The 20,451-nt window shown below is 34.1% G+C and overlaps 2 protein-coding genes across 2 annotated transcripts; both read left to right on the top strand.

Annotated features, from left to right (window-relative positions):
* Window positions 1-3,698: 3,698 nt before the first annotated feature.
* Window positions 3,699-5,195, top strand: LOC144554265 (uncharacterized). The gene has a single exon (XM_078302587.1). The coding sequence runs from the start codon at window positions 3,767-3,769 to the stop codon at window positions 5,069-5,071; it is 1,305 nt and encodes a 434-aa protein (XP_078158713.1). The 5' UTR covers window positions 3,699-3,766; the 3' UTR covers window positions 5,072-5,195.
* A 5,067-nt stretch (window positions 5,196-10,262) lies between these two features.
* LOC144554558 (uncharacterized) lies at window positions 10,263-13,037 on the top strand. The gene is made up of 2 exons (XM_078302874.1): window positions 10,263-10,446; window positions 10,618-13,037. Exon 2 carries the CDS (start codon window positions 10,808-10,810, stop codon window positions 12,848-12,850), a length of 2,043 nt encoding a protein of 680 aa, XP_078159000.1. The 5' UTR covers window positions 10,263-10,446; window positions 10,618-10,807; the 3' UTR covers window positions 12,851-13,037.
* Window positions 13,038-20,451: the final 7,414 nt, after the last annotated feature.

The following is a 20,451-nucleotide window of genomic DNA, read 5'->3' as shown; positions in this document are numbered from 1 at the left end:
TTAAATCACAACCGTCCAATTGAAATACGGACCAATCCGACTTGAAGTGAAACACACAGGACTACTTAAATAGTTGTGCAGATTCTGATCAAACAGTACCGATCTAAACATAATATTTTTGTTACCAACGGTACACATCTTTTTTTTTTTTTTTTTATCGAATAATTGTATTAATCGTTTAAATCTTGTATGGAAAATGTTGTTAATTAATTAATTTACCTATTGCAATTCTTAGGTTTTAAATAAACGCCAGAAGTGTACAAATACTTAAATTACCCATATGTGTACACCAAATCAAGAGATAAATTTTTTTTTTTTCATATGCAAAGTACGTTCTTCTGGACTCTGGTCTATTTCAATTGGCTTTAGAAAGTAGTAATTTGTAAATGATGTCAGGGACAAATTTATTGTCAAGTGCTTTAATTAGTCACCTTTGTGATTTAAATTTTTTTAATCATATATATTAAAATTTGATTGATTTTTTAAGTGTTTGTTTTGTTCGGTCCTACCGTAAAAATATTAAATATGATTATACGATTGTGTGTTGTTAAAAATATTGAACGGGTTACTTTTAATAAAAATATTTATTTTGAAATATTCTAGTTTCTTTTAAAACTATATTATTATATGAAAGTCAAATGAACAATATTTTCGAAAAAAAAAATTAGGTTAATGAACACACTATCAATTATTTTCTTTCTTTTTCTAATAAATTTTTATTTCTAGCATGTGTACAAAAATAATAAACCAAAACACTTTATGTTAGTCAGAATTCGAAATTTACTCAGGCCGTCAAACTATTTAGCATCCTTAGAGACTGAGTGCTCCCAATTGACCATGCAGCCCCAATCTATAGGGCCTCCAAATGAATTAGGGCCTGTTCGGTAGAACGCTTTCCATGGGTTTTTTAAGGTAAAAGTAATATATTGGTATTTTTACTTTGGAAGCATTCGGCACAAGGGTATTCTACCCAATTAAATTCCCAAATTGCTACATTTTATTGTTTTGACTGTATGTATGCATGGTAAAAAAAAAATTTGATCAGAGCTCTGTTTTTTTTCCCATTTGGCGGAGCTGCATCTTGGTTAGAGAGATGCTTCAATAATTTTGACAGATCGCTCCAAAATAATATTTTGGCAGATGCTTCAATGATTTTTTATAAATTTTTGACATATACTACTAGCTCTCTATTTTATCATGTGTAATCTATAAAATGGAAAAAAAAAAAATAGTGTGGTCTAGTGTTCCTTTTTTATATTTAATTTGAACGATAAAAAAAACACTAATGAAAAGAAGAAAATAATAAGTATTTAAATTGTGATTAAGCTAAAATAGTTTAAAATACATAGATACGAAAGTTGAAATACAAGAATAGCAATAATTCAAATTACATTTAATAATACAAGAAATTATTAACAAGCATAATTAATAATACAAGAAATTATTAAACAAGCATAATTAACTAACAACACTTAATTTTAATAGATTAAGCTAATTTTAAGTTAAGTTTCTATTCTGACGTCTAACATAATCATCTCACATAAACTTAGCAATTTCATCTCTTTTATAGAATTTGATATATACAATTATATTGATCATAATCAATGATTAGTATTAATACACTTAATATAGTTTAATTGTAGTATTACATGTTCTATAAAAGAAAAACAAATCAACATCCTAACAAATTTCCTATACATTTGCCGAACACCTATATTCTAAAATTCCCCGTGGGTTAAATAACTTTGGTTTTGACAAATTGAAATTCTCTTTCCCATATTAAAAATTCCCATTACCACAAAATTCCCATGCTGCCGAACAGGCCCTTAGCGGCTCTAACTCTCTTTTATTTTTTTATTTACATACGGGAACAAGAATGATGGGATCCATGTTTTGAAGCCAACATATATCATAGATATCGAGGTCTTCCTATTTTATTTGATTAATTCGGTTGATTTAATGAGTTCAAAATTTTCAAATCACATATCAGTATCCAGCTGCTCATGTTTACTAAGCAACGATTTTTTTTTTCAGGTAAACTATCCTTGTGCTCTGTGCTAAAAAATAAATAAATAAATTGAGGCCGCTATTTTATTTGGAGGCCTTTAGGCTAGGGCCACATGGTCAATTGACGGCTCCTAAATAGTTTGGCGGCTTAGGTAAAATTTAAATTTCCACCAAACATGAGTGTTTTGGTTTAATTTTTTTTATGGTATACATAAAAATTTCGGTTGGATGAATCCATGTATTCTCTGAGATAATAGAACATTTCTGTTTAAATCACAACCGTCCAATTGAAATGCGGGCCAATCCGACTTGAAGTGGAACACGCAGGGTTACTTAAATAGTTGTGCCGATTCTGATATATTCTCTGAGGTAACAGAACATTTCTGTTTAAATCACAACCGTCCAATTGAAATCCGGGCCAATCCACCTTGAAGTGGAATACACAGGGCTACTTAAATAGTTGTGCAGATTCTGATATATTTTCTGAGGTAGCATAACATTTCTATTTAAATCACAACCGTCCAATTGAAATCCGGGCCAATCCGACTTGAAGTGGAACACGCAGGGCTACTTAAATAGTTGTGCGGATTCTGATCAAACGGTACAGATCTAAACATAATATTTTTGTTACCAAAGGTAATACGAATTTGCCTTCGACTAGGCTAAATTTCTTTCGCTACCACTTACCTCCAAAGAAAATAGAAAAGCACTTGAAACCACTTGCCTCACGGCCTCACCTCGGATCCAAGAATCGAAAGTTGCTCAGATTACTTGATCGAAACTGAGATCCTTGGAACACTCCTCTCCTCCCTCTACCTGTGGTTGGTCTCGACTCTCGCCCCCATTTTAGTTCAACTAAGAGTTCGTATTTCAAATTTTAAATTCAGCTTATCGAAGTTTTTTCAAAATATCTAATTTCTTGCACAATATTTGCTATGTTTTGGTTGATAGGTGCTGAACTTTGCTTCGGATTAGCTTGGTATTCGCTTTTTCCCTTTCTTATCTTGCAAAATCAGCACAAATTAGCTGACACTTGCACCTGAGCCTTAGGATTGGGGGGAATTAGATCAATTAAGAATCCGGAAACCATTTTCCGTACTGTCGCTGAAATAATCCCGGGAAATGGGAACCCGCCAATTAGAATCGTTTGTAAGAGAGCGCTGTAGATCGGGCACCCTTACTGTCCCTGAAGTAAGTCGCCTGTTTGACCGCTTGCTGGCCACCAGTGACCCGGTGCCATCCATCTATTCCTTCAACCATCTCTTCACGGCGCTGGTTCGCATAAAGAACATAACTAACAATTACCCCACTATATTTTCCCTCTTTAACCGATTGACCCAAGCTAAATATATCTCACCTGATGCCTGCACGTATAGCATCTTGATCAACTGTTGTACCAGAGTGGATCGGGTCGGATTAGCTTTTGTTTTACTCGGACAGTTTCTTAAGGTCGGACCGGGTACTGAAGCACGTGTGTTCAATCCATTACTGAAGGGTCTTTGTAAGGATAATAGGATCCACGAAGTTGCAGCCATAGTGCTCAATAAAATGCCTAAGCTCGGGTGCATACCTGATCTCTTCTCCTATAACACTCTTATGAATGGGCTTTGTAAGATGGGACAAATTGACAAGGCAGAGGAACTGGTAGATTACATGGTTTCTAATGGGCTTCAACCTGATGTTGTAACCTGATGTTGTAACCTATACCACTCTCATAGATGGGCTGTGCAAGAAAGGGTTACTGGACAAGGCAAAGCCAATGCTGCAATGCATGATTTCCAAAGGTCTCGAACCGAATGTTGTAACTTACGGTGCTCTCATGGATATGCTATGCAAGAAAGGAGAAACTGAGAAGGCAGAGGAACTCTTGCAAAGCATGGCTTCAAAAGGGCTTCAACCTAATATTGTGACCTATAACACTCTCATAGATGGGCTGTGCAAGAAAGGGATGATAGATAAGGCTATGAAAATGCTACAGCACATCATTTCCGAAGGGCATGAGCCCGATGTCTGGACTTTCACTGCTCTCATGGATGCACTATGCAAGAATGGAGAAATTGACAAGGAAAAGGACGTGCTGCATCACATGATTTCTAAAGGCTACATGCCCAATGTTGTGACTTATAATATGTTCATGGATGCACTATGCAAGGAAGGAGAACTTGAAAAGGCAGAGGAATTGCTACATCACATGATTGCTGGAGGTCTGCAACCTAATGTTGTTAGTTATAGCACTCTTATAGATGGGTTTTGCAAGATGGACAAAATAGAAAAGGCTAAGAAGTTGCTGAGTGAGATGGTATCAAAGGGGATATTACCGAACACTGTGACATGCAATATTGTCATGGATGCACTTTGCAAGAAGGGGGAAACTGAAAACGCAGAGAAATTACTCAACCATATGTTTTCTGAGAGTTATTTACCAAATATAGTTACTTTTAATACAGTAATTGATGGTGTATGCAAGAAAGGGTTGATGGATAAGGTTGAAAAGCTGCTAAATGTAATGCTTGTTAAAGGTTTGACGCCTGATCTTGTAACTTATAACAGTGTTATAAATGGGTATTCTAAGCTAGGCTGTTGGAAGGACACAATTAGAGTTTTCAAAGAAATGCTTGATCGAGGCTTTTTACCCGATGAGGTTACTTATAATTCGATGATGAATTCTTTGTGCAAACAAGGCCAAAGCAAGGAAGCTCATAATTTGTTTGATTTAATGGTTAGGAGAGGTATAAAACCAGATATTATTTCATATCAAACATTACTTCTCGGCTATGCTTTCGATGGCACTGCCACTGATGTGATGAATATCCTGGATAGTATGCTGCTAAATAATGTAGCACCAGATTATTTAACTTATACTTCCTTGATTAAAGCATATGCCAAGAACAGAAAAGTTAATGATGCTATGTGCATTCTGGGAAGAATGAAGCAAGAAGGGGTGAAACCCGATTTAGCTGCCTACTCTCCAGTTGTAGAGGTGCTTTTAGATATTGGGCGAGTTGATGATGCGAGAGATCTCATGGACCAGATAATAGCTGAGACTGATGATTCAAGCACTTGACCAGGTTCAAGTATTAAATGATCTGTTTGTACTTTAAGTGAGTTGGCTAGTTACTCTATGAAGTGAAATATTGTGCAGACTGCTTTGCTAAATTTTTTTCTTTTATCTGATCTTGTTTGCTTTCTGTTGTCACCTTGTTACAAGGTTGCATTTCCTTGGCAATGCATAAAATCTAATTTGCTTGTTCATGCTCTTTTCTATTTCCTGGTGGGATTTCAATGAACTTGTATTGGTGGCATTATGCTAGATCAGACTTGTTAAGTCAGTACATACCAGTTACTGGTTTTTTATATCAGCAGGTAATACAAGGTCAAACTGAAAACTACTTTCAATTACTCATGCATTTTTTTTCCATAGAAGATTTGCTGATAGATTTTTTGAATATTTCAATTTTGAAAGATTACTAGTTTCTAGGTCCACTTCTCTGCTACTGCATGGTTCTACACTGTCAAACTTAAGCTTATTGCCTTATCTGTCTAGTTAATAATCTCGACAAGAATCATGCTAGTGCAAGGAAATGGCCGAGACTAGATCTCTAAACTCCTAACCTCTGTACCACTTGCTAGTATGGTTGCAGCAAAGAGTTCAAAAGATCTTTCTATGTCGCATGTGTTGGGTGGCTGAGACCACCTATCTGAGTTGAGCTTTTAATTGGGGGTAATGACTTTTCAGTTCTTAGTTTGTAATTAGTTAATTCTCTGGTAATGCAATGGGCTATGAACAGCCTTTTTTTTAGAAAAAAAAAACTGATGCAAAAGCTATATATTCGAGATAAGGGCAAACATGTCATTTTATTTTTGTATCATCTTAGATTCATTTATATTAGTCAGTATTTTTTACTGATTTTAAAATTTAGATGGAAAAATATATAAATGATGAAATTATAATGATTATGTATTTAATTTTCTCGTATGATGAAATTATAATGATTATGTATATAATTTTCTCATAAAAAATTAAGTGATGGTAGCTCATACAGCCTCCAACATTGCAGAGCTATCTCCATTTAGTACATACTAAGAATTAACATTACACAATAGCTAAAATAAAGGGAAAAAAAAATACAGTCTAGTTGCTCTGACAAATTGAAAATTTTGCTGTACAATTCTTGTCTAACATAAAATACAAAAACTGGGTATAGGGAGGATACCGGATGTCCGAATTCTCTCTTGCTCTTTCTTTTATATCTTAATCTCTCACCAGAAGATGATATTTCACAATGATTTTTTTAATCTACAAAGATTTCTTATTTGAAAATAAGAGAATTTCATTCATGGACGAAATGGGGATGGCCTCCTACTTGGGGAAAAACAAATACATGGCCGTAATACTTTTAAGGAAGCGTCTAATTGTCCACAGCTTTTTGTCCACCATTTGTCCACAGCTTTGACTTGCACGAATGCTGTAAAATTATTTCTACATGCTGTATAATTATACAATATATCACATAAAATATATCAGTTAATCACAACACATTCAGCAACTATTTGAAGTGGTTCTATGATAGTTAGAAAAAGATTGCAACTTGCACAACAGGACAAAATAAATGTACTTTCAAACTGTACTTTCGGAAATTACAGTTATAGGAAGTTATTAGCGGTTATTGGCAGTTAGAGTTAATTATTAGCGTCCGCACTGGGTTGAATCATGTATACTGTAAAATTGAATTTTGCATACTGTAAAATTGAATCGTGTATACAGTAAAATTTTTAATTGAATCTTGTATACTGTAAAATTGAATCTTCTACACAGTAAAATTTACAATTGAATCTTGTATACTATAAAATTGAATCATAACTGTAAAATTGAATCTTGTATATAGTAGAATTTTCAATTGAATCTTGTATACTGTAAAAATTAAATCTTGTGTACAGTAGAATTTTCAATTGAATCTTGCATACTGTAAAATATATACTGTAAAATTGAATCTCGTATACTGTAAAATTTTCAAATAATACTGTAAATTTTCAATTGAATCTTGTATACTGTAAAAAGACAGATAAAAGTGGATAAGGTTGTGGACAAATGGTGGACAAAACCCAGTGGACATAAACCTTTTCTCTACTTTTAATGCACTTGTTTGATTGTAAGAAAGCGTGATTTATAGCAAGTTAACAAGTCCTTGGAGAAAACAACAAATCAAATTAACCGCTATATGACAAAAGCGTGGAAGAGAATGCAGAATGTACAATTACCCGCCACACCTGCTAGATATGCTTCGGCATTATTCTCTCACACTGTTCTAAATTCTAGTTGTTGTTGTTAACATTTTAAGTTTAAAACAAAAACATGATACTTTCTGTATTACATGAACATTGGAATCTCATAGTGCACATTCTTTCTCTTTCTTTTTGAATCCTCTGTACTTAAAAAAACTTGAATTTATTACTGAGTGGCCCCTGGATAGTTCTATATATTAATTTGAGCATTGTCAAGACTCCAATTTGAAGCAATTAATGATGAGATGTTCTGATCTACAGTCAATCCGAAAGTCTAGTTCAAATAGATACGTTCCAGAGGGTGGAGAGGGTGGTGGGCCTTTAATTTGGGGGCGAGGTTTCACATAAACATTACAAAGTGATGAGATGTTCCATAGATATTCAGGTAATTTTTTTCATGTCTCCTATATTTTAGGTAGTTAAGATATGTTACTATCCCTCAAGCCCAAATATCATAGATTAACCATGTTCGACAAAGCTGTTACTGTTACTGGGATTATGGAGTTCCTATTTCAATACTTTTACCAGAGAACAAGATTGAGCTGTGTTGTCCCTATTATGTACATAGTAGTATATATATACAGTCTACATAGGAAAATTTTAATTTTTTCAACAAAGAAGGGTTTTTTCTAAAATACTAAGGGATATTTTTGCATATACCTCCAATAAAAACAAATGAAGATGACTGCATAGCCTGATGTTCTCAACCATTTTTTTTGGGTACATATGGGTAACTGATTTTTATAATAAATTAGTTATTCTTAATATATAGTTATGAAAAAATATGATCACATGTCTGTGTTTTTAACAATGTTCAACGGATTAGTTTTAATTAAAAAAAATATTATTTTTAAAATTTGACTAGTTTTTTTTTAATATTTTATAGTTTCTTTTAAAACATATGGGTGTAACTACTATATGTAGCGCGCTATAGTATTTTTGGACCCTAAACGCTAAGCTATGACATCAAAACGCGCTATTTGAGCTACAGACGCTATAGTGGTAATAGCGGTCAGCTATAGCACATAGCATAGCGTGTAGCGCAAATAGCGCGCGCTATGCAACATGATTTTTTTTTTTTTCAATTTATATGAGCTTTAAATAAAGGCTCAGATTGAATTTTAACCGTGATTTTTTTGTTTGCAATTGACGTACTAAGCTTTATATTAAACTATTAATTATTAAATGAGAGATCCATCAAACAAAATCAAATAAGAAAGCTACAGCGCACTATGCAACATAAGCTATTTTTTTTTTCTTCTTTTCAATTTATATGAGCTTTAAATAAAGGCTAAGATTGGATTTTAACTGTGAGTTTTTTTTTACAATTGACATACTAAGCTTTATATTAAACTATTAATTATTAAATGAGAGATCCATTAAACAAAATCAAATAAGGAAGCTACAGCGCGCTATGCAACATGAGTTTTTTTTTTCAATTTATATGGGCTTTAAATAAAGGCTCAGATTTAATATATTAAGATATTTCTTGAAGTAACAAAATGATACTTACTATATGGTAGTTTAAATATTTTGATTAGATTAAGATAATTAATTATGCCATGGTGTCTAGGTTATTTTAAAAATTTTAAATAGAAAAAAGATAGATTATGTCATGATGCTGAATATATTTTGAATAGAAAAAGATCGACAGTTTACGATATTAGTATTACTATGGATATTTTGAGTCACAATTTAAACTTTGTATTGGTTCAATATGAATATTATATATTTTTTTAATCAATTTGATGTTATTTATTGTTCTATGAGACTTAGATAATGTTGATATTTAGTACAAATATATGATATAATTTTTATAAAAACAAAAAACGCTATGTAGCATAGCTTTCGCTATAGCGTCGCTATTCGTTATAGCTTTTTTGTAGACTTTCCGCTATGACGCGATAAAAGCTATTTAGAACCTTGATATATCAAGACGTATCTGATGATTGTACGAAATAACGGAAGTCACATGGATCCATGTAATTACCAAACAAGTTTTGAAATTTATAAATATGCAAATGTAAGCAAGATATTAAAAAAATAGTGAAAGTATTTATAATAACAATATTTTTTAAATAATTAGGTAATGTTAAAAAAATATAACGGAAGTCACATGGATATTAAAAAAATAGTGAAAGTATTTATAATAACAATATTTTTTTAAATAATTAGGTAGTGTTAAAAATACACGATAAATTATTTTCTTTAATAAACTTCCTCTCTATGCAAGAGTCAAGCTTTGAAATATTATATATTAAAAGCAATGAACTTGAGTTAAAAATGATCGAGTATTTGTATATAGAACCAGTGTTGTAAAATGAGGCCGCATGATCCGCATATGCTTATGTAGTGGTCTTCGACATACAAAATATCATACAGTCAAGTTCATACAGTTTTGAATATACATTTATATATACGATCCATGCGGATTTGAAAAAAATCTAAAAATTATTTTGCATTGAAAGAAATTAGAATCTATAACTTTTATACTATAATAAAGAGCACATACTTTAAAATCTATAACTTTTATACTATAATAAAGAGCACATACTTTAAATATAAATTAGTCTTATTTTATTTATATTTCTGTAACAAAACATAGTAAAACCGAATATGTACTTCTGCATACAAATCCACATATACAACCGCATACTGCATATACATGCAGCAATCTTTTGCATACATGAATAAAATCGTATTTTACAACACTATAGAGAACTAGAACTCTCGAAGTAGATATTGTCATATTGAGATGAAGTCCGGATCCCCTAGAGTAACTCAAATTTTGAGTTTGGATCTGATCCACCATCCGATCTAATCTAAGTGGAATGCACGGATATCTTTAATATGTCCGAATCCAAACTCATAATTTGAGGTACCTTAGGCAATATGAATTCTATTAACATACACTTTGCTGTTTGCTCGACGGCTCGACCCATTTGTGGTTGGACTGAGCTGACCTCGAGTTCTCAAACCTCCAAAGAAAATAGTAGGGGTGAAAACACTTAAAACCCTGGATCGAAGAGGTGCCTACCTCAGTCTTCTTGAGTTCTTTCCCTCACCTCGGACTGAAGATTCGAAGGTCGCACAGAGCCAACACAATTTACAAATTTGTTCGAAATCGAGCTCCGTGGGAACACACCACTCCGTCAGGTATGGTATGGTCCCATATTATCACCTCTCTCTCTCTCTACCTGTGGAATTAAGAGTTCGGTTTTAGACTAACGGTTCAACTTCATTTGTTCACATTTTAATTACAGGTTATCAAAGTTTTTTCAAAATAGCTAATTTCTTGCACAATATTTGCTATGTATTCCTTGATAGGTGCTGAAGGTTGCTTGGGATTAGCTTGGTATTTGTTTCCTTCCTTTCATATCTTGATTACAAGTTAATCAAAGTCAGCACATATTAGCTCACATTTGCACCTGTGCCCTAGCCCTAGCCCTAGGCTTGCGGGAATCAGCTCAATTAAGAGTTCAAAAGCATTTTCGGTACTATTAAGAAATCCAAGGCAATGGGGACCCGCCAATTAGAATCGGTTGTAAGAGAGCGCTGTAGATCGGGCACCCTTACTGTCCCTGAAGTACATCGCCTGTTTGACCAGCTTCTGGCCACCAGCAACCCGGTGCCGTCCATCTATCCTTTCAACCATCTCTTCACGGTGCTGGTTCGCACGAAGAACTTAACCAACTATTACCCCACTATATTTTCCCTCTTTAACCAATTGACCCAAGCTAAACATATCTCACCTGATGCCTGCACGTATAGCATCTTGATCAACTGTTGTACCCGAGTGAATCGGGTCGGATTAGCTTTTGTTTTACTCGGACGTTTTCTTAAGGTCGGACCGGGTGCTGACGCACGGGTGTTCAATCCATTACTAAAGGGTCTTTGTAAGGATAATATGATCCATGAGGCTGCAGCCATAGTGCTCGATAAAATGCCTAAGTTGGGCTGCACACCTGATCTCTTCTCCTATAACACTCTCATGAATGGGTTGTGTAAGATGGGACAAATTGACAAGGCAGAGGAACTTTTGGATTACATGGTTTCTAAAGGGCTTCAACCTAATGCTGTGACCTATAACACTCTCACAGACGGGCTGTGCAAGAAAGGAGAAATTGACAAGGCCAAGGAACTCCTGGATTACATGGCTTCCACAGGACTTCAACCTGATGTTGTGACCTATACCACTCTCATAGATGGGCTTTGTAAGAAAGGGCAAGTTGACAAGGCAAGGCTGATGCTGCAGTGTATGGTTTCCAAAGGCCTTCAACCGGATGTTGTAACTTACAATGCTATCATGGATGTGCTATGCAAGAGAGAAGAAATTGAGAAGGCAGACGAACTCCTTGATCGCATGGTTTCTAAAGGGATTAATCCTAATATTGTGACCTATACCACTCTCATCGATGGGCTGTGCAAGAAAGGGATGATAGACAAGGCAGTGAACATGCTGCAGCACATCGTTTCTGAAGGGCATGAGCCCGATGTCATGACTTATACTGCTCTCATGGATGCACTATGCAAGAATGGAGAAATTAACAAAGCAAAGGACGTGCTGCATCAGATGATTGCCAAAGTCTACATGCCCAATGTTGTGACTTACAATACGTTCATGGATGCACTATGCAAGGAAGGACAACCTGAATTGGCAGAGGAATTACTACATCACATGATTTCTGGAGGTCTGCAACCTAATGTTGTTAGTTATAGCACTCTTATAGATGGGTTTTGCAAGATGGACAAATTAGAAAAGGCCAAGAAGTTGCTGAGTGAGATGGTATCAAAGGGGATATTACCGAACACTGTGACATGCAATATTATCATGGATGCACTTTGCAAGAAGGGGGAAACTGAAAACGCAGAGGAATTACTCAACTATATGTTTTCTGAGAGTTATTTACCAAATATAGTTACTTTTACTACAGTAATTGATGGTCTATGCAAGAAAGGGTTGATGGATAAGGTTGAAAAGATGTTAAATGTCATGCTTGCTAAAGGTGTGATGCCTAATCTTGTAACATATACCAGTGTTATAGATGCGTATTCTAAGCTTGGCTTTTGGAAGGACACAATTAGAGTTTTCAAAGAAATGCTTGATCGAGGCTTTTTGCCCGATGAGGTTACTTATATATGCATGATGAATTCTTTGTTCAAACAAGGTCAAAAAAAGGAAACTCAAAATCTGTTTGATTTAATGGTTAGGAGAGGTTTAAAGCCGGGTGTTGTTTCATATCAAGTTTTACTTCTTGGCTATGCAAATGATGGCACTATTAATGATGTGATCAATATCCTGGATAGTATGCTGTTAAATAATGTAGCACCAGATTATTTAACTTATACTTCCTTGATTAAGGAATATGCCAAGAACAGAAAAGTTAAGGATGCTATGTGCATTCTGATAAGAATGAAGCAAGGAGGGGTGAAACCCGATTTAGCTGCCTACTCTCCAATATTAGAAGTGCTTTTAGATATGGGGAGAGTTGATGATGCGAGACATCTCATGGACCAGATAATAGGTGAGACGGATGATTCAAGCACCCAATCAGGTTGAACTATTAAATGAACTATTTGTACTTTTAAGTGAGCTGGTTAGTTGCTCTATTGACTGAAATATTGTTCATACTGCTTTGCTAAAAAAATAATTTTATCTGGTTCTTTTTGCTTTCTCATTGTCACCTTATTACAAGGTTGCATTTCCTTTGCAATGCATAAAATCTAATTTGCTTGTTCATTACCCTTTTTATTTCCTTGTGGGGTTCTGTTGAACTTGTATTGGTGCTATTGTACTAGATCTGTGCTGAACGTGGGAAATGAGTTTGAATAAGGTTTAATTGGAAAACTTGGGAAATGAGTTCAAATGCTGAAATTGATGATGATATCAACAAAGTTACATGATTAGCGAATTTGATGTTAGTGTTGGAACCTTATTTGAAACCAAATTACCTTTATGCCCCTGCTTATAGCAATTTGACTGTAGGTACTGTTTTCGCTGCAGCTTTTCCAATACTGTGCTTGGAGGCTGTTAGAACTTGAGCCTTATCTTGGATGAGATCAATTCCAAATATTATAAATTAGAATATTTGTACACATTTAAAGCCAGAAATATTATGGTTGCTTTTTAGTGTAAATATGGTGTTCGGATTGAATCATACTTGTTTCTAAAATTTCTGTTTGTTACTGAGTCTAATAATACTGAACATATTATATGATCATTTGGGTGACTGCAATGTGCCATTTCTGTAAGGTGAAATGAGCTGATCAACTACTATTAACTATTTGCATCCATCTCAATTGAGAAATTTCCTCACACTTTCTGACTGCAATGTACGGACCTTGTATTTTGCTAAATTTTTTTTCTTTTATCTGGTCCTGTTTGCTTTCCGTTGTCACCTTGTTACAAGGTTGCATCTCCTTGACATTGCATAAAGTCTATATTGGTTGTTCATGCTCTTTTCTATTTCCTGCTGGGGTTTCATTGAACTTGTATTGGTGGCATTATCCTAGACCAGACTTGTTAAGTTTGCAGATGGATGCTATGCATGCAGTGCACATTTGTTTAAGAACAAAAATGGATTTGTAATGCTATAGAAAAAAAACCCACTTGGTGGTAGTTTTAGGTTGCAAATGATAGTTTTATTTGTGAAGCAAAGTTTTCGGATGGTATCAATGTAGCATGGGATTAAGGATATTAATGTTTAGCATCATGAGTTTTTCCAAGCAGTGTTGTTTCAAACTTTGACGTATGTGTAATTATAGTTGCATATTTGTTTTTGAATTCTTTGCTTTTGATTTCACTTGTTGTTCTGTTTAGGTTTTTCATCTGTACCTGTTAATTTTTTTGTACCAACTAGTTCGATTTCTCTGTGACCAGTTAATTGATTCAACAATTAGACACATTTTTATTCCAACCAAATGGTAGTTAAATTTCATGGGGGAGGGGATGAATTATTATTCTATAAATATGATATGTTAGAAAAAAAAAATGTTCCAACCGAATGGAATTTTGTCTATTTCATTCTTGCTGAACCTGATTGGAATAAAATGAAAAAGATACCTATTCCTTGTTTCCAATTCCACTCTTGCCTAGTAAGTACTTGTGTGGTTGTGTCATTGCATGTGTGTGATATTCAATAAAAAAATCCAATAGCGTAGAACGAAGATTCAAAATGAAAAGAAAAATAGAATATGATCTATTTGTACCTTTGATTTTGTGATTGTTCAATTCTAAACAAAAATATCATGCTTAAAGATGGATAAGGGTCATGTTCTCAAATACCCGATTTTTTTATTAATAGAAAAATAAAAAAATAGAGAAAGGATAGGTCGAGAGTTTGATTTCCTTCACGACTTCGCAGCTTCTGCAAAAGTTTTCAAAAAAAAAAAATATTGATAAAAGTGAATGATTCTAACGAAATTCAAAATCTAAAAAAACTATAACATTCACTGGACGTTACAAACTGGTAAGTTATAATTTAATATTTGATATTTGAACGAATGTTACCAAAATAAATAGTTGTTTAAAACCAGAATAATAAATGTAATGAAACATTTAAAAGAAAGGATGAATAATTATTTTTTTCATTTTCATCTATCAAAATGTAGTCTGCACAGGAAATTTTTAATATCTCAATAAAGAAGGATCTTATTAAAATACTAAGGGTTATTATTGCATATATCTCCAATAATGACAAAAGAAGATGAGTGCAAAGTCTAATTTTTTCAACCAATTGTCCAAGTACACATCGGTAACTAGTTTTAATAATACATTAGTTGTTTTTAATATATAGTTATGAAAATAGAGGAGGGTTCAAATGCCTTCATTTTTTGTGTCTCCATCATGTCTTCATTTTTTTAAAAACTTTAATAACTAAAAATTTAAGAACTTAAAAGTCAAAATAAAACCGTTGGATATGATTTACATCATTTTATCTATGCACATGTGAAATTTTACGACATTTCAAATTTGTTTTGATTGTCATCAAGAGATTATAAAAAAATATACTAATGTGGATAATTTCTAGACGTTGATTTTTCAACTTATTAATTCACATAAAAATATTTTACTAATTTGCTCTTTATTGAACTATTGGACAGGGGTAAAACAAAAAAAAAGGTGCAGATCCATCTCTGGCTTCCGGAAGATATGGACATGATTCCCATTCAAAGCATGTCTCCCCTGCCTCAACATTTTCTTGAGTTGCACAGTGAGGACATCTCTCCAATGGCACCACTGTTGCTTGCCAATTAAGCTGTTTGATGGGCTTTCTCTATTGCCATGACAATATCCATTCAAAAGCTATTGCTACTTCCTATGTTTCTTTGCTTGTCTGTAATAATCATGGGATGTTACCATGTTTTCTTTGTTGCTAGCATGCTTGTTAGTGTTCTTTTGTTTTTTATGAGGATATAAGATAAAGTAGCTGAAACATTGATATTGCTCTTTTTGAGTTTAGTATCGGGTTGTTTTTTTTACTCAGTCCTAGTTGTAAACTCTTTCTTTTCAATGGACGGATACTAGTGCCTTTTTTTCAAAAAAAGAAAAAATTCACATAAAAAAAAATTGGAATGTGATAATATTTTATGAGCATATAAAGAAAATAGCATATATCACATCTAACGATTTTATTTTTACATTTATAATTTAAATTTTGAGTTATTTAAGTTTTTTAAAAATGGAGGCATGATGGAGACACAAAAATGAAGGCATTTGAACCGTCCATGAAAATATGTTTAGTGGCTGTGTTTTTACTTTTTAGAAATATTGAACGGATTGCTTTTAATAATTTTTTTTTTCTAGATTTGACTAGCTCTTTTAAATATTTTCTAATTTTGTTTAGAACATAACTATCAAGACATGTTCGAAGTCACATGGATAGTCATCATTATACTTCCATGCTATTACCAAATAAGTTCGGAGATTTGTAAATATGCAGGTGTTACTGTGTTAGGAAAAATAAAAAATATTAAAAATATAGCCAAGTATTCATAATGACAATATATTTTTTTAAAAATAATTAAGTTAATGTTGAAAACACAAACAATTAATCATTTTTTGTGAATAATTATATGTTAGAAGAAATTAACTTACAGTTTAAAATGACTGAATATTTGTATATAGAAATAGAAGTAGATATTCAGATGGAGTTTGAATCCCCTGAACTAACTAAAATTTTGAGTTTGGATTCGATCAAACCGATCAGAATTCGGGCAATCTAATCTAAGTTGAATCCACAGGCCTTTCATATTTGTGTCTGAGAGGAAATAAATCTGCTGTTATTCCAAAGGAATAACAGGTTCCTGTTATTCTGATCCTAGCCATTCAAATCTTTTAATGCACAGATCTCAACGAAGTAATGTTTCCGCACTCAAATGTCAATGAATATCAACGGTTGGATCGGAATAACAGCAGATTTGTTTCTGTGTCTGAGTAATATGACCTATTTAAGATGCACTTTACTCGAACTATTTCTTGGTCTAAGCTCGAAATTTACTCTCCTTTCAGTGAAAGAAGATAGAATAGCACTTAAAACCCTAGATCAAAAACCTCGATCTATTTTTCCTCACCTTGGAAATCGAAAGGTTGCACAGAAGCAAAGACAATTTACCTACCAACTTGATCCAAACCCAGCTCCTTGAGAATACTCCTCTCCGTCAGGTATGGTCCCACATTCTCACCCCCTTTCTCTCCCTGTGGATGCTCTCGACCCCATTTTAGTCCAACTAAGAGTTCGTTTTCAATTTTTAGTTTCAGTTTATCAAAGTATTTCCAAATAGCTAATTTTTTGCCTCGTTGATAGGTGATCGTTGCTTCGGATTTCCTTGGTATTCGTTTTTTGCTTTCATATCTTGATTATAAGTTAATCAAAATCAGCACAAATCAAGAGTCCAAAAGCATTTTCCGTACTACTGACTGAGTAATCCTGGGCAATGCGGACCCGCCAATTAGAATCGTTTGTAAGAGAGCGTTGTAGATCGGGCACCCTTACTGTCCCTGAAGCACGTTGCCTATTTGACCGCCTTCTGGTCACCAGCAGCCCGACACCATCCATCTATCCCTTCAACCATCTCTTCACAGCGCTGGTCCGCATGAACAATTTAACCAACCATTACCCGACTATATTTTCTCTCTTTAACCGATTGACCCAAAATAAACATATCTCACCCGACGTCTGCACGTATGGCATCCTGATAAACTGCTGTACCCGAGTGGATCGGGTTGGATTAGCTTTCGTTCTACTCGGACAATTTCTTAAGGTCGGACCGGGGGTTCATTCGGATGTCTTCAATCCATTACTAAAGGGTCTTTGTAAACATAATAGGATCCATGAAGCTGCAGCCATAGTGCTCGATAAAATGCCTATGTTGGGCTGCACACCTGATCTCTTCTCCTATAATACTCTTATTAATGGGCATTGCAAGAAAGGAGATATTGAGAAGGCCGAGGAACTCCTGGATGACATGGTTTCTAGAGGGCTTCAACCTGATGTCGTGACCTATAACACTCTCATAGATGGACTTTGCAAGAAAGGGCTGCTAGACAAGGCAAAGCAGATGGTGCAGTGCATGATTTCCAAAGGCCTTGAACCAAATGTTGTAACTTACAATGCTCTCGGTTGCACTGTGCAAACAAAGAGAAATTGAGATGGCAGAATAACTCCTGCATCGCATGGCTTTGGAAATCCCAACCATAGCAAAGGGAGCACAGTCAGAAAAGAAGAATATAACCTGGAGGTTGAGGCTGGTATAAATCATATGCAGTGCTGATGGCAAATTTGTAAACCAAGCTATAACATGGAGAAATCCAGCACGATTTTTTCTAATTGTATAAATATCTACTAGATGACCAAACCATGGAAGGCAAAGCAGAGGACGCGAGACCCACTAGATATGCTGTGGCATTCTCTCTCTCAGTTCCAAATTTGGCTGTTGCTTGGAACATCTTAAAGTTTAAAGTAGGAACATGGTACCTTGTTTAAAATTTAGCTTTTGCTCTGTATAAAAAAAACATAGCTATGTGATGATTTGTGATTGCTTCTTTTCATTAGCAGAGATTAATTCTCTATATAGTTTTGAACTAATTTTTTCCTTTTATCTGATTCTTTTACATTTCCTTTGTCATCTTATTACAAGGTTGCATTTCATTTGCAATGCTAAAAATCTAATTTGCTTGTTCATGTTCTTTCTATTTCCTCTTCGGGTTTCGTAGAACTTGTATTGGTGTTGTTATGCTAGATCGGACTTACTAAGGCACTTTAATCCAAATTACCATTTTGCCCCTACATAATGGTAACAATTAGAGTACAAGTACTCTCTTTTCCCTGTATGAGATTAAGTCCAAATATTATAAAATTAGAATATTTGTACACATTTAAAGCAAAAAAATATTTTGGAAATGATGTTCGGATTGAATCATACTTGTTTGTGTAGAAATGATGTAGAAATGATGTTCGCATTGAATCATACTTGTTTCTAAAATTTTGGTTCGTTCGTTATGATCAAACTGAGCCTATTCATTGAACATATGATACAATCATATTGGGTTAATGCAATGTGCCATTTCTGTAAGGTGAATTGGTGAAATGCGCTAATCATCTTCCAAAAATTTAAACATTACCAAATTAAAAATATACAAAATTTCATAGCAGCGGCATGTTGTATATATCAAATCTGTAACGACAGGTGATTAGCGGATGCAACTACAGATGGCGGACAAGAATTGAGCAGATGAAATAACAAGTTGCGGCCCCCAATTAGTGGCCTCAACGACAGGTTGTTTATCAGTCTCATCGACAGGTTGTGGCCACGTATTTATTATGACCTCAACGACAAGTTGCGGCCATGTTGAATTTTTTTTTAAACACATATATATATTTTTTAAGCTCACAGATGCAAATACAATTTGTTTCGGATTTGTTTTACAAGTCTGGGTACGGAATGCGTATCCTTTGCATTAATTCAAAAATGAATTTTTTGAGTTAATGAATCTCAACCGTCTGATTTTAAACGAAGCCAATCCGACCCTGCTTATGATATAGGAGGTCCTTCAATATTAATGCGAATCTATTCTGCACAAATCTTAAAACATATCGGATGGTCAAGATTCATTAACTCAAAAATTCCCTTTTGAGTTAATGCAGAGGATACGAATTCCTGGGTACGAAAGGTGGTGAAATGTTCTTGCATTGCACGTGTGATTTTCCTTCATTTTTTTCTTCAGATTTGTCGTAATACTTTTCTTTAGACAATGTATTTTATGTGGACTGGACTAAGTAGCGTTCTGAGAGGCGCACAAAAATGCAATTTAAAAACGGGTTATAGTCGCATATATAGAAACAGACGTCAAAAGAGAGAAGAAAAGGCGCGCAACCCGGTCTGTTAGTGACATACTGGCCAATTCACTCTTTTTGTTCAAAACTTTTATAGCTGCTCACTAAAAAAATTATGTAGCCAATGACGAATAGAGGACTCTTCTCATCTGATCTAAGAATAAGCATTTTTTTTGTTTTTTTTTCCCTTGTCCATGAATGAAAATGGAAAGTCAAAATTATTTTTAAGAAAAACAAATACCATTTATAACTTTATGTGGGCGTAAAGCGTGGCAGCATTGTATATATTATGAAGTCTGTGTCAGATAAACAAGGACCCAATTTTATTCGCATTTTTTATATTGAAAGAAGTAAAAATATTCATGGAAAAATATATATAGCACTCACTAACAAAATCTGATAATTTCCTGTTTAGCATAAAATGGCAAAATATTGTTTTTGACAACTAAAATGTAAACATTTATTAGTTCCATGTAGAGCCAATTTCTTTTCTTTTGAAAAGAAAATTCCCGTCATAAAATGTGAAATCACAAAACTATCATTCATAGTTTATAAAAGATGATTAATTAAATAAATCTTTTTATACCACTGTTTTATTGTAAATGTTTATTCCCCTACAAAAGAAGCATCATTATATAAATTTATATGAGAGATACATGCGGTGCCGAACGAATATTTGTACTGATGCCCGAGCCCAATTTTGGCAAAGGAAAACAGCCCAATAATATTTCCAGTGGAATGACAAATACATTGGGCCAAAGCCCAAATAATACTACGGTCTCGAACTCTAGGTTGACCCTAGCCGCTCAAGGCTTGTTCCACTGCC

Source organism: Carex rostrata, chromosome 5 (genome assembly GCF_964058835.1).
Source record: "Carex rostrata chromosome 5, lpCarRost1.2, whole genome shotgun sequence".
Classification (NCBI taxonomy): Eukaryota; Viridiplantae; Streptophyta; class Magnoliopsida; order Poales; family Cyperaceae; genus Carex; species Carex rostrata.
The sequence above is the reverse complement of the archived record's forward strand: the minus strand, read 5'-3'. Positions and strand labels throughout refer to the sequence as shown.